The 15288-nt window shown below is 36.5% G+C and overlaps 1 protein-coding gene across 5 annotated transcripts in view; it reads left to right on the forward strand.

Annotated features, from left to right (window-relative positions):
* ANKHD1 (ankyrin repeat and KH domain containing 1) overlaps nucleotides 1-15288 on the forward strand; it is a 131134-nt gene that overhangs the window by 20256 nt on the left and 95590 nt on the right. For all 5 annotated transcript variants that reach the window (XM_053221918.1, XM_027076536.2, XM_027076537.2 and 2 more), the window contains exons 2-3: nucleotides 7160-7313; nucleotides 14085-14241. In XM_053221918.1, coding sequence (XP_053077893.1) covers nucleotides 7160-7313; nucleotides 14085-14241 — 311 coding nt within the window. The remainder of the gene's footprint in view (nucleotides 1-7159; nucleotides 7314-14084; nucleotides 14242-15288) is intronic.

Below are 15288 nucleotides of genomic sequence, written 5' to 3' on the forward strand. Positions count from 1 at the left end.
TGAGCCAAAGCCAGACACTTAACTGACGGAGCTACCCAGGTGTCCCTTAGCTTTACATTTTAAATGATCAAATCTGAACCTCTTAAGGGAGCTCTATTTTTGAAAGTTTGTGAGGAAAAGTAGTATAAAAAATTTAGCCTTCCCTTGAGCTTTCTCATAGCTCCAGTTGGAATTCATGGGAGTGATGATTACTCTTAAAGTTAGCAGGAACAAAATTTGTGGCTACTAATATTGTAGTCTCTAACTCAAAATACAAATTTATTTAACATGTTTAAGAGAAAAGCTTCATAATTTATTGTTACATTAACAGGTGTTCTATGCAAAACAATGTGTTTTCAACTTATATTTGAGAGCTTCATAGTCTTTATTTGGTATAACCACGTGACTGGAGAATATATAAACAAACATATATATGTGCATTTTTTATGATCGAATGTTTCATTTTTCACTAACTTTTTACCTCTTAACTAGCAGTTGCTCTTTCCAGAAATATACCTTAGAGAAAGTAGCAGTTGGTTCTTGACGAATATATAGGTGAGGTTTTATTATTTTGCTTTTATAAGTCTTTTTTAAAACACTAATATCATAAAAGTTTTAATTATAACACTGCTTACTTAAACTTGTTAACTTTTTAAATCTTATTTATTATTTTTTTATGTTTATTTTTGAGAGAGAGAGAGCAAGAGAGAGAGAGACAGAGTGTGAGCAGGGGAGGGATAGAGAGAGAGGGAGACACAGAATCTGAAGCAGGCTCCAGGCTCTGAGCTGTCAGCACAGAGCCCAAGGTAGGGCTTGAATTCACAGACCGCAAGATCACGACCTGAGCTGAAGTTGGACACTTAGCTGACCGAGCCACTGAGGCGCCCCTATTTATTTTTTGTGGAATTGAGTTTTGGCCAAAGCATAGCTGGGTTAATGGTTTTTCTAACTAGATTTTGGTGATGTAACTGACATCATTTTTTTCAGGTGGTAATATAATAGTTGAGTCTGTGGTTAATTTTCCTGGTAACTGTTGCTGTCCGGTTGTTCATTTCTGAAATGTCAAATGAGGTAAAACATAGGAGAAAATGCTTGTTTCTGTTTTCCTTCTTGCCCTCCTTTGCATAAATTCTAGTTGAAGAGACTACAGTTACGTTTTTTAAAAAGAAGGGAGGGAGAGAAAAAACTTTTGGGAAGGAAGACTTAAAGTATTTTTGCCTTTAGCATTTATAAAAGATTACTTATAAAAAAACAACAGTTTTTGTGAACCAGAATTCCTCTCATCTTTTTACTTCAACCGTTTATTTTTGTACCTAATCAAAGATAGAAAAAAAAAGTTTGCAATCTTTAAGACTTGAAATAAACTTTGTGGGTGCCTGGGTAGCTCGGTTGGTTGAACATCCGACTTTGGCTCTGTTCATGATTTCACCGTTTGTGAGTTCAAGCCCTGTGTCAGGCTCTGGGCGGACAGCTCAGACCCTGGAGACTGCTTCAGATTCTGTCTCCCTCTCTCTCTGCCCTTCCTCCACTTGCATTCTGCCTCTCTCTCTCTCAAAAATAAATAATCATTAAAAATTAATTTTAAAAAGGCTTGAAATAAGCTTTATTGTCATTGGCAAAAACAGTACCATTATAAGTAGAAGTTTCATGTTTTGTTGCTCAGTGTAGTTGCTGGATAGAGATGAGCTATGTGACTGTCACTGGGCAGTAGAGACATTTCTGTGATCCTTGAGCCTTCTGTATTTATACATGATAAAGACTAATTTAACTAGATCTAACATTAGTTTGGACTTATCCATTTTATAGACTTGTTTTTGGGGACTATCTCACCAAGCCTTTTATGTTAAATATACAGAATTTGTCTAATTTAGTATTTCCATAGAGCTATAGATGGTTTTCATGTTGGCTGACCAGATATATTTTGAGATAATGCTATTGCAATCTGAATTATAAGTGTATGTATTTCAACAGGTTTATCAGGTGAGATATTTATGAACTGCCAAAAGCAAGCCACGAAATATTCCCAAAGTAATAGACATAACTGGATATTTTTTTACTTTTATTGAGTGCACATTGAGACAGGCTTTTAAAGTTTTGAAGAAGGGGGTGCCTGGCTGGCTCAGTCGGTTGAGTGGCCGACTTCAGCTCAGGTCATGATCTCACAGCTTGTGAGTTCGAGCCCCACGTTGGGCTCTGTGCTGACAGCTCAGAGCCTGGAGCCTGCTTCAGATCAGTGTCTCCCTCTCTCTCTGCCCCAACCCACTCACATTCTGTCTCTCTCAAAAGTAAATAAACATTAAAAAAAATTTTTTTAACAAAAAAATAAATAAAATTTTGGAGAAGACAAGACAAAGGATATATTAGAGTTGAGTGCATTTTGGTACCTCTGATTGACATAAATGTATTCAGATCATTTGTGTATATAGTTATGTATAATTATTAACTCATTCTGAGAAACTTAACACTTTTCTCACAAGTGTTGTAGATATTTAGAATTTGATCTTTTGGGCCAGCATTTAAATATAAAATGCCTAAAACTACACTTGAAAATTCAAGTGATCATCGCAGGAAAAATTATAGCTATGCGAAGTCATGGAGCTTGCTGTGGTAATCATTTAGTATGTACGTACATGAAATCATTACGTTGGACACCTTAAGCTCATAAAGTCTTGTATGTTAATTATATCTTAATGAAACTGAAAAAGTTAATAAAATGAAAAAAAGGAATTCAAGTGAGTGCTGATGAAAATGTATCATGTGAGATTCTTCATGAATATCACTCTTCCAGTTTGAAAAGGCATAGAATATAGACACTGGTGAGTGACCAGGACAAAAGAGTTATAATTACATAAAATTTTAAAAATTACATTTATATAGTGTTTTATTATTTTCAAGTTATTTTACCTTATTTCATCATTTCAGTAGCATTGTAAGATAGGTAGGGCAGGTATTACCTTTGTTGATTGAGGAAGAAATGGAACGTCAGAAACGCAGAAAGTGACAGCTTAACATCACACATAGTGCCTGATGAAACTGATACTTCACCCTAAGTCTCCTGATCTCTAGTACAATATTCTTTCCATTATGTCATGTTGCCTGATTGAAACTTGAATTTACATGCATTTTAAGATGTAGGAGAATTAAACTGAGTAAGTTGTTTTATGAATTTTAATTTTTGGAGAGAGGTTGTAAGCCTTTTGAAGGCATGGGACACATCTCTATTTTGTGTTTTTCTTCCAAACTTGATTCTTCCCAAGCACTTAGGTATGTGCTGTCTTGTGTATATGATACTAACATTACTGACATCCAGGATGACATTGCTACTGATGTTCTCTCCTTCTCCTGGTGGTGACCAGATAGACCATGAGCAAATCAACTTTTGCATGTTGTTATTCAAATCTCTCCCCGGTTGTTCTGTGTAGCCTAAAGCTGTAGTTGTACTTTAGGTACTTTATAGTTTTTTAAAAAATTGATCTAAAGTTTACCTTACCATAAAATTTCGCATTTTAAAGTGTACAATTCAGTAGTTTTTTAGTATATTTACAACGTTGTACAGCAACCTTCACCCGTATCTAATACCAGACATTTTCATTATTCCAGAAAGGAACTTGAGACCTATTAGTACTCACTCTCATTCCTCCCTCTCTGACTGACTCTTCAGTTAACCACTAAATTACTTTCTATCTCTATAAATCTGTTTCTGTTGGCCATTGCATATAGGTGGAACCATACAATATGTGACTTCTTGTTTCTTCTTTCATTAAGCATAGTATTTGCAAGGTTCGCCTTGCATTCTATAGCATGTGTCATTACTTACTCCTGTGTTTTTATTTTTTTTAATGTTTTTATTTATTTTTGAGACAGAGAGAGACAGAGCATGAGCAGGGGAAGGGCAGAGAGAGAAGGAGACACAGAATCTGAACCAGGCTCCAGCCTCCAAGCTGTCAGCACAGAGCGTGACGTGGGGCTGGAACCCACAGACTGTGAGCTCTTGACCTTAACTGAAGTCGGATACTCAACCAACTGAGCGACCCAGGCTTCCCTCATTACTTACTCCTTTTAATGGCCGAATAATATTACATTATATGGATATACCACATTTTGTTTATCCATTTACCAGTTGATAGACTTTTTTTTCCTAATTTTTGTCTATTGTGCATAATACAGGTATGGCCTTCTGTATACATATTTTTGTATGTTTTAAATCCTCTTAGGTAGGGGTGCCTGGGTGACTTAGTTGGTTAAACATCCAACTTTGGCTCAGGACGTGATCTTGTGGTTCGTGGGTTCAAGCCATGTGTCAGGCTCTGTGCTGACAGCTCAGAGCCTGGAGCCTGCTTCAGATCCTGTGTCTCCCTTTCTCTCTGCCCCTCCCCCACTCATCCTCTGTCTCTCTGTCTCTCTCTCTCTCTCTCTCTCTCTCTCTCTCTCTCTCTCAAAAATAAATAAACATAAAATCCTCTTAGGTATATACATAGAAGTGAAATTTCTGGGTCATATGGTTATTCTATGTTTAATTTTTGGAAAGCTGCAAAACTGTTCCCCACAGGGGTCGTGTCATTTAGATTCCCACGAGCAGTATATGAAGGACCCTGTGTTTTTTTTAGTGTGGACCACTCATTGCTTTCCAAATGCATCTTCAAGCCCATTTTTTATTTCATTCCCTTCTACCTCTACCCCCATGTCTGACTACCTAGTGAAATTCTATTCATCCTTCAAAGCCTAAGTTAAATGCTGCTGCTTGTGCAAAGTCTTGGATTACTGGGGCTGGAAGTGATTTCTCACTGTTTAATGCATGTAGTTGTACCATTTGTTTCTCTTTGGGGCCTTTTGTGATAGTCATGGTGCCTTTAACTTCTATCTTCTACCATATTTTTGTACTGTCAGGGTGCTTCATATAAAACAGGACTTGAGTAAATACCGTTTACTCATTGGGGAAATGAATGGGAGAGAATAGAAAATCCTTAACTTGGATTTTTAAAATGTTCCATGGTACCTATAATCTCTTGTTTGTCTTCATAATATGTGTAATACCACATTAGACCAATACTTTCTATAAAATAGAAACGTTAACTTCTCAGTATGATTTGTAATAAAAAATTCTAGAATTTGGAATGATGGTTTTTCTGTTCTCATCACTGGTAAGTTCCTAGTAATACCTAATAATTTCTTGGGCCCGTGAGAAGATTTTTGTTGTACACACAGTTATCTTTTAATATAATTTAACAACTGGTAGGCTGCATTTATCTTTTGGCATGGATTTAGAATGGCATCTTTGTCTGTAATTACATATTAAAGAAGCTGTGTTACAGGATAGTCATGTGGCTCCATGTTATTAGATCTGAAGTTTATTTTGTAAAATTTTAGTACTTCACCAGGTAATAAAATGTAACCAAAACGTTTTCACTTTACAGTTTTTCTTAGGATGTTTTTTGGTGTCCATTATGAAACTGATGACAACAGCCAAATATGCCAAATAATGTAGTCCAAGTACTGTGGTCCTGTATGGTGGCCTTGTCTAGTAGTTTAGAGCACAGATTGTGTAGCTATGTGGCTTGGGTTTGAAACCTGTCCTTGTCTTTGTTATTTATTAGCTGTGTGACCGTGGAGAAGTACTTAACCTTTCTGTTCCTATTTTTCTATCTGTCTACAAATATGTTAACCTCCCTGGTTATACATATTTACATATTGCAGGTGTATCTAGGTATATAAGTATATATTCATTATATACATGAGTAGTCATGTTCATGTTTACAATCATATACGTATATTTTTAGCAAAGTAAAGATCGTACTGTTTTGAATTTTGTGATTTTCATTTAACTTTATAAATGCTTTCTCATGTAACTAAATTATGCTTTAAAAACATTGTTTTTAATGACTGCATGGTAGTCTATGCTGTGAATGTACAAAATGTATTTACCAAATTCCCCGTTGTAGTTTTTTTTCCTCTCATTTTTGGAATTTGAATTAATGTGCAGTGACTACCCCTGCATATTTTTGTCTGGCTTTCAGATACTTAAAAAAACATTTTTTTTTTAAGTTTTACTTATTTAAGTAATCTCTACACCCAATGTGGGGCTCTAATTCACGACCCCCAGATCAAGAGCCACATGCTCTTCCAACTGAGTCTGCCAGGTGCCCTGTGGTTTTCAGATACTTTTTAAAGGATAGATTCCTTAAAATGGAATTACTGAATCAAAGGGCATGAGCCTTTTAAAGCATTTTGGTACACATTTCCAAATTGCTTCCCAGAAAGATTGTACATATGTTACTTGTTGAGAAAATTAATTTAGAATTAACTTGTTTTGAAATTAGAGGGTTACATGTTTATTTTCATCAGTTGCTTTTGCTTATACCATTCATTCATTTCAACGATTATGTATTCAATACCTACTTTATATGATGCATTCTTAGGCCAGAGGATACAGCAGTGAACAAACAGGTATGTTTCCTAACCTCATTTAACTTTCTTGTCTGTAGGGCTGTAGATATTTGGCAGTGTTTTAAATACTATTTTCTTTTAAGAATCAGAATTTAATAAATTGATTAGAAGAGAGGAAAAAATGTGCCTTAATGACCTATCCATGCTATCTAGTCTTTTTTACTATCTAGTCCAATTTTCATCTTCCCAGGGGCTACGTTCATGTACTTGTTTCATTTAAAAACAAAAAACGGGGGTGCCTGGGTGGCTCAGTCGGTTTAAGTGCCTGACTTCGGCTCAGGTCATGATCTTGTGCTCTATGGGTTTGAGCCCCGCGTCGGGCTCTGTGCTGGCAGCTCGGAGCCTAGAGCCTGCTTCGGATTCTGTGTCTCCCTCTCTATTTGCCCCTCCCCTGCTCACTTGCTGTCTCTCTCTCTCTCTCTCTCTCTCTCAAAAATAAACATTAAAAAAAATTTTTTTTAAACAAAAAGAAACCAAGCTCTGTGCTAGGCACAGAAGATGAAATGCTCTTCAGGAAACTTGAATCTGGTGTATCTGAATTAGACTATAGTCATGTCTGAAGATAAGCAGATAGGCAGGACGCTCCCTCAAAGACCCTTCCCACAGCCTCATGTTTCTACGGTAATTTATCTGCTTATACTTAAATTCTAAATCAAATCATATTACTTTAAATTATAGTTATTCTGACAATATGGAGATTAGTTTCATAGATACTGCATTTTTAACTCATAAACAGGTTGAATCGTTTATTTTGGACCAAGAAGATCTGGATAACCCAGTACTTAAAACAACATCAGAGATATTCTTATCAAGTACTGCAGAAGGAGCAGACTTACGCACTGTGGATCCAGAGACACAGGCACGATTAGAAGCATTGCTGGAAGCAGCAGGTAATTTATTTCTTGTTTTGTTATTTTCATCTCTTTAAAAGTCTAGATCTCTGTACAAAGCTGTGCAAGATTGCCCCCAAATTATATAACATTCTATGAGATTTGAACTCTTAGTATGTGTTACGTTTTTTATTGTTCATGTTTTATATTTAAAAAATTCTTGGTTAAAAGTTTTTAGAGAATGATTTCTGGGCTCAACACTATTTTTAAAGGTCTTAGATAATCAGATACTTACCAATGAAAACTTATCTATTTCCAATTACATTATAAATGTGTGAGATAAATTTGGTTCCTTAAGTTATGAATCTTTGATCTGAACTGATTTAAGGGTATTCTGCATGTGATTTGTTACTCATTTTAGTCTAGGGATAACTTAATTATTATAAGTTGCTAGTTTTTTAATGTTTATTTATTTTTGAGAGAGAGAACGCTCTTGCACATGCGCTTGTGTGCAGGAGGGGCAGAGAGAGAGGGAGACAGGATCTGAAGCAGGTTCTGTTCTGCACTGACAGCAGATAGCCCAGTGCAGGACTTGAACTCAATGGACCAGACCGTGAGATCATGACCTAAGCCAAAGTCAGATGCTTAACCAACTGACTCAGCCAGGTGCCCCTATGAGTGGCTGTTGTTTAAAAAAAGATGTTTATTTATTTTGAGAGAAAGAAAGAGAGAGGGTATGCATGCATGTGAGCAGGAGAGGGGCAGGGAGAGAGGTAGAGCTGCGAGTGCAGAGCCTGATGCGGGACTCAATCATACAAACTGTGAGATCATGACCTGAGCTGAAATCGAGAGTTTGACACCTAACTGAGCCACCCAGGTGCCTCATAAGTTGCTATTTTTTATTGTATTATTTTATTTTATTTATTATTTTATTACTGTTGTTTATATTGAACACCCTGTTTATTATTTTCTGCACCAAGTCTCCATTCCACTATAAAGAAAGGCTTTTTATCAGCTAAAATTGTTTTAAGAAGGAAGTTAACTTTTTTAAATCTTCTATGTTGTTTTTTTTATATTGCTTTTGAGATATGTTCACTTTGTGTGACACTCTTTTTAGTTACTTATTTAGCATAAATATATGTGTATGTTAAATACATGTAAGAATTTAATCTAGAGGAATGTATAGGTTATTTTTTAAAATAGTGCCTAAAGGGGCGCCTGGGTGGCGCAGTCGGTTAAGTGTCCGACTTCAGCCAGGTCACGATCTCGCGGTCCGTGAGTTCGAGCCCTGCATCGGGCTCTGGGCTGATGGCTCAGAGCCTGGAGCCTGTTTCCGATTCTGTGTCTCCCTCTCTCTCTGCCCCTACCCTGTTCATGCTCTGTCTCTCTCTGTCCCAAAAATAAATAAATGTTGAAAAAAGAAATTTATAAAAAAAAAATAAAATAGTGCCTAATAAATAAAAAAATAGTGCCTAAAAAATAAAAAAATAGTGCCTAAAAACTTGTTAGAGTGCCATATATACTTTAAACCATGTTAAAGCTATTAAACTCCAGAAAATTCAAAATAAAAAAGTTTTAAAGTATAGAAATTTGATTCCGTTACTGAATACTCTAATAAGCATAATATTAAAGATTCAGAAAAATCACAGCAGCTTTTTAGTACATTTCATATTGACTGAACAGTACAGCATCAATTTGATCAAATAAGGACAAGGACAAGAGCTAAAATAAATTGAACATTTTTTGGTAAAGTTTATTCATTTATTCTGAGGGGCACCTTGGTGGCTCAGTTAAGTGTCTGACTTCAGCTCAGGTCATGATCCCACAGTTCGTGGGTTTGAGCCCCGCGTCGGGCTCTGTGCTGACAGCTCAGAGCCTGGAACCTGCTTCAGATTCTGTGTCTCCCTCTCTCTCTGCCCGTCTCCTGCACACGCTCTGTCTCTCTATCTCACACTTATTTATTTTGAGAGAGGGAGTGGGAGAGAGTGGGGGGGAGCCGAGGGAGAAGAAGAGAGAGAGAATCCGAAGCAGACTACATGCTCAGTGTGGAGTATGATGCTGGGCTCAATCTCATGACTGTGAGATCACTACCTGAGCCTCCCAGGTACCCCAAATTGAGCATTTTTCTATTATTCCTGGAAAGACAGATGTTATGTTAAAAATGAGCTTACTTGATATCATCTTGTTATTCCTTTAATTCTGTCCTGTTATGGAAAAGCGCAGGTACAATTTGTAGCCCATTCACTTTTAGTCTACCTACTGTATCTTTTTGGAACGGATAGAAACTTAAAATTAAATTGAACAAAATAAGACTGTTTAAATTAGGGCAGAACTAGTAATAAAAAAAAATGTATAAAGATCACATCACATTGATAATGACATTGAATGTCCTTCCCTTCTAGTCTGGATTTCCTGTAAATCTGCTACTTGTGATTTAGGGATATACTGTATAAGATTCCTGAAATGGGAGTGCCATGACCACCCTCTAATTTTTTGTTTGTTTGTTTGCTTTGCTTTGCTTTGGAATCTTACATTCTTTTGCTTAGAGCAGAGAGAAACTTGGAGAAAAGTCTTCTCTGTTTTCCTTTTCTTAGAAAAGGTTTAGGCTTTGTTTTCTGGTGGTAGCATATCTTTACTCTCTGGTTTAGGCTGACCCTTCACTCATGTTGAGCGTACTATTCCTTAATTCCTAACTAAGGGCTTTAAACTAATTTCTCCTTTTTTCTGGCACCTCATGATTCTTATTCAGGGCTGTTTTCTGGTACATTAAGCACTTGTCTTTCCCTGTTTTCTCTTAATTCATAGAAGTCTAGAAAAAGCAGCGAGGTACCTTAGAATTGCCTGTTTTTCATACATATATTGATAGAAAGAACATAAACCTTGAAAGTAATGATTATCTGCCTTTAAGGAGGTGTTAAAAACTATTGAATTTAAAAATTTTGCATATTTTGACAATTTAAACTCCATACACAGTTAGATATGTCTTTGGTGGTCCAAAGAAGTTGTCAAATGTATTTTAAAATGATGTGCTTCTTTCTAAGAACTGAGCAAGTCAACTGTTTAATGAATATTTTCTTTTTGTCCTAGAGCATTTTCATTTGCTTTTTGGACATTGTTTTCAGGAATTTTTAGACTCTGTGGTTTTTTGTTTTTGCTTTTAAGTAGTCTCTACACCCAGTGTAGGGCTCAAACTCATGACCCTAAGATGAAGAGTCACATGCTCCACCAACTAAGCCAGCCAGGTGCTCCTAGATTCTGTGTTTCTAATTGTGAGAATATATTAGGCATTACTAGGCTTATTAAGGAAAATAGAATTTTTGACACTATTTTAACTGCAAAAATGAAATGGAAAATATTTTTTCTTTAAGATTCTTTGATATTATTAGAGAAAATGAAGAATCTTAAAGCTATTTCAAGAATTTTATGTATTTATTTATTTTTGTTGTTATTTTTAATTTTTTGAGAGGGAAAGAGCATGAGCAGGGGAGGTGCAGAGGGAGGGAAAGAGAAGGAGATAGAGAATCCCAAACAGGTTCCACACTGTCAGAGCAGAGCCTGACACAGGTCTCAAACTCAGGAACCGTGAGATCATAACCTGAGCCGAAATCAAGACTTGGATGCTTAACCGACTGAGCCACCCAGGCACCTCTGTTTTTAATTTTTTTAAAGATTTTATTTTTGAGTAATCTCCACATGCAATTTGGGGCTCAAACTCACAACGCTGATACCGAGTCACATGCTCTACTGACTCAGTCAGTCAGGTGCCCCACAAGAATAATTTTTAAAAATTATGTTCTTCTAAATTATAAATATAATACGATCAAAGGTAGGTAAAGCAATATGAAATGTATTAAGTAGATAATAAAACCTTCCTATTGTTAAGGTTTACATATACTTCCAGGCTTTTTCCTGTGTAGCTTTATAAATGCATGTATATATTTAAACACACATAATTTTTAAAACAATGAAGTAAGTGTCACATTACACAAAATGTATTATAACTCCCTTTTTTCACTTAATTTATCGTGGGCATCCTTGTATAACATGGTATGTCTCTTTCTCCTTGTTTTGTTTTGTTTTGTTTTGTTTTTAATCATTTTGGGAAAGAGTGGGAGAGAGGGAGAATGAGAGGGAGAGGGAGAGAGAGAGAGAATCCTAAGTAGGGTGTCAGTGCAGAGCCCATCGCAGGGCTCGATGTCTTGAATTGGGAGATCATGACCTGAGCCCAAATCAAGAGTCAGATGCTTAACCGACGAAGCTACCCAGGTGCCCCACTTTCTCCTTCTTTTAAAGGGTAAGATAATATTCTCTTGCTTAGATGTATCATGATTTATTTTACAGTTCAATATCGAGGGATATTTAGGTTATTTCCTCTTTTCCCATATTACAAATAATGATGTAGTTGATATTCATTTATAATTTTTCTTATTTGTGCAGGTATCTTTATAGGACAAGTTATTAGAAAGTGGTATCACTGTGTCAAAGAATGTATACACTTAAAGTTTTGCATTTAAAAAATTATATATATATAAAAAGAAAGGGGCGCTTTGGTGGCATAGTTAGTTAAACGTCCGACTCTTGACACTTGATATCACAGTTTGTGAATTTGAGCACCACATCAGTCCCTGCTCTGAAGGTATACAGCCTGCTTAGGATTCTGTCTCTCCTTCTCTGTGCCCCTCCCCTGCTTATGCTTTCTCTTTCTCTCTCTCAAGATGAATAAATAAACATTAAAATTTTTTTGAATTTTGATAACTTGTCAAATATGCTCCCACCCTGCCAACTTGTACCAGTATACATTCCTATTAAGTTTTAGAGGGCCTTACACTTCAGTCATTTTTATTGTCAATTTCATAGTTTATGTTCATTTAATATCAGTAAGTTGCTTGGTAGCTCTTTATAAATGATGATATAAGTTTATTGGATGGTAATTTTTTCAGTTTTTATTTTGCCTTAACTTTATGGTGTGCTTAATTATATAGAAATTTTTACTGAAATTAAAAATGTTTAATATCACATGTATTAATCTTTTATTTCATGGTTTTGGGGATTTGGTCTCATGCATAGAAAAGCCTCCTCTACATCAGCATTAGAAAATACCACATAGTATAATAGTGCCTTTCAGTCTTTATTTAAACATTTTTTTTAACGTTTTATTTATTTTTGAGACAGAGAGAGACAGAGCATGAATGGGGGAGGGGCAGAGAGAGAGGGAGACACAGAATCTGAGACGGGCTCCAGGCTCTGAGCTGTCAGCACAGAGCCCGACGCGGGGCTCGAACTCACGGACCACGAGATCATGACCTGAGCCAAAGTCGGACGCTTAACTGACTGAGCCATCCAGGCGCCCCTGGTCTTTATTTTATACATTTAGATCTTCCGTCTACTTGGTATTTATTTTTGTGAATAGGGTGAATTAGAGATCCATCTTAATTTTCAAATGATAATCACTTCCTGAACAGTGTTTCTGAAATAAGCCCTCCCATCTCCTTTGATTTGAAATGTCAATTTACAAATGATCTAGGGCTTTTTTCTTTTTTAAGTTTATTTATTTTGAGAGAGAGAGAGAGCACATGCATGCAGAAGGGGCAGAGAGAGAGGGAATGAGAGAGAATCCCAAGCAGGCTCCCACACTGTCAGCACAGAACCCAACGTGGGGCTCAAACTCACAAACTGAGATCATGACCTGAGCTGAAATCAAGAGTCAAACACTCAACTGACTGAGCCACGTAGACACCTCATCTCTTGTATATCCTTGATATAATTATCTGTTTCTGTGCAGATAACATACTGTTATAATTTTCTTTCTTTTTTTAAAAATTTTTTAACGTTTATTCATTATTGAGAGACAGAGCATGAGAATGGGAGGGGCAGAGAGAGGAGGAGACACAGAATCTGAAACAGGCTCCGGGCTCTGAGCTGTTACCATAGAGCCTGATGCGGGACTCGAGCTCACAAACTGCGAGATCATGACCTTAGCTGAAGTCGGGCGCTCAACCGACTGAGCCACCCAGGTGCCCCTCATGCTGTTATAATTTTCATGGCATCCTAATACATTTTATATCTTATTGGGAAAATTTTCCCTTCTTTCTTTCCTTGTTGTTGTTCTTCAAAACTTCATTAACTATTTTTCTCTCGTTTGCAGCAGTGATCAGGCAATGATATTATCATCAAAATTTTCTATTACAGCAGTATCTGATTCCTCACTGAATCTAGACAAAAAGATTTATTGGCAAGTTAGACACCTAATAGCCTCACTAGACTGTGAGTTCTGTAAGGACGGGAACTATGCCTTATCCCTTTTTGTCTTCCCAATGTCTGGCAAATCACAAGCACGTAATAAATATAAGAATGAACTTATTTCAATTTATACTGTTATCCTAGAAGATGGTTCTAGGTGGCTATTCAACCAAAGGGAAAAACTGTTGGATTGTTTGTTATAATAGTACAGAATATTCCCTTTATTACTACTGAAAAGAGTATAGATAAATATGATCTTATACTAGAGATCTTACAGTATGACTATATATTTTGAAAGAACTTTCATTTTCCTCAATGAGCCTCACGTTAAGTTACATTTGGAATTAGGTAGGGAACAAATTAATATGATGTGCATTGTAAAGATGGAAAGACTAAAACAGGTGGTTATGTGATGGCTTTTGACATTAAATGTGGCAAAATTGATATCAGCCTTATGTTCTGAATGTCAGCCTTATCTATGGAGACTCTGCCGGTTTTGCCCTATATAGTAGTGTTTAGAAATGTAATTACAATTTGCACTTTATGTTTTTTCTTCCCCTGTGCTGCCTGATTCATTGACGCATGCTGAAGGAATTGGCAAATTGTCAACTGCTGATGGTAAAGCTTTTGCAGACCCTGAGGTACTCCGGAGACTGACATCCTCAGTAAGTTGTGCACTAGATGAAGCTGCTGCTGCACTGACCCGAATGAGAGCAGAAAACAGCCACAATGCAGGACAAGTAGACACGTATGTGTATATAATGAATTCTTCTGGATATTAGACATTTTCTGGAGTGGACTTTGGGGAAGTAACAAATTTTGGTCAAGTATATCTTTTGGAGGGAATTATAAACTTTAGCTAAGTGGCTATTAGAATGGCTATTAATGTTTTCAGTATATATATATATATATGGCGTTATATATATATGTATATAAAAATAGATATTATATTTTTATTCTTGCATTCTACTCATATTCATTGAGCATTCTTGTGGAATGAAAATACCACAAGTGAGAAATCCAAAGTGAATAAAGATCTGATTTCTATTTCTAAGGCAGTTACTTACTCTAATGATTATCCTAGTACACTCTAAACTGACTGCTTAAGTAATAATAAATGAAATAGGTTGCTCTAATCCAAGTGCTTGCTACTCAAATATGATTCGTAAGTAGCAGTAGCAGCAAGCAGCGCCTTAGATCTCATTAGAAATGCAGAATTCCAGACCTCACCTCAGAGCTACTCAATCAGAATCTGTATTTTAACAAGAAAAATGGGTGATTCATGTGCATATTAAAGTTTGAGATTTATCAATTTTTTTTTAATGGTTATTCATTTTTGAGAGACAGATAGACAGACAGTCAGTGTGAGCAGGAGAGGGGTGGGGCGGGGGGGGGGGGCGGCGGGAGACACAGAATCGGAAGCAGGCTCCAGGCTCTGAGCTGTCAGCACAGAGCTTAATGCGGGGCTCAGACCCACAAACCACGAGACCATGACCTGAGCCAAAGTTGGACACTTAACCAACCGAGCCACCCAGGCACCCCTCTTTTTTTTTTTTTTTTTTTTAAAGTTTTGGGGTTTTTTTGTTGTTGTTGTTTTAAGTAACCTCTACACCCAACATGGGGCTTGAACTCACAATCCTGAGATTAAGAGTTGCATGCTCTACTGACTGAGCTAGCCAGGCTCCCTGATTTTGTTAAACATTCTGTAGTAAAATTTTTACATAGATTGAAACTTCTGTTACCAAATAAAATTTTAAACCATGGAATTATATCCCAAATGTCTTTGGGGATTGTT

The sequence above is a fragment of the Acinonyx jubatus genome, chromosome A1 (assembly GCF_027475565.1).
Source record: "Acinonyx jubatus isolate Ajub_Pintada_27869175 chromosome A1, VMU_Ajub_asm_v1.0, whole genome shotgun sequence".
Lineage (NCBI taxonomy): Eukaryota > Metazoa > Chordata > Mammalia > Carnivora > Felidae > Acinonyx > Acinonyx jubatus.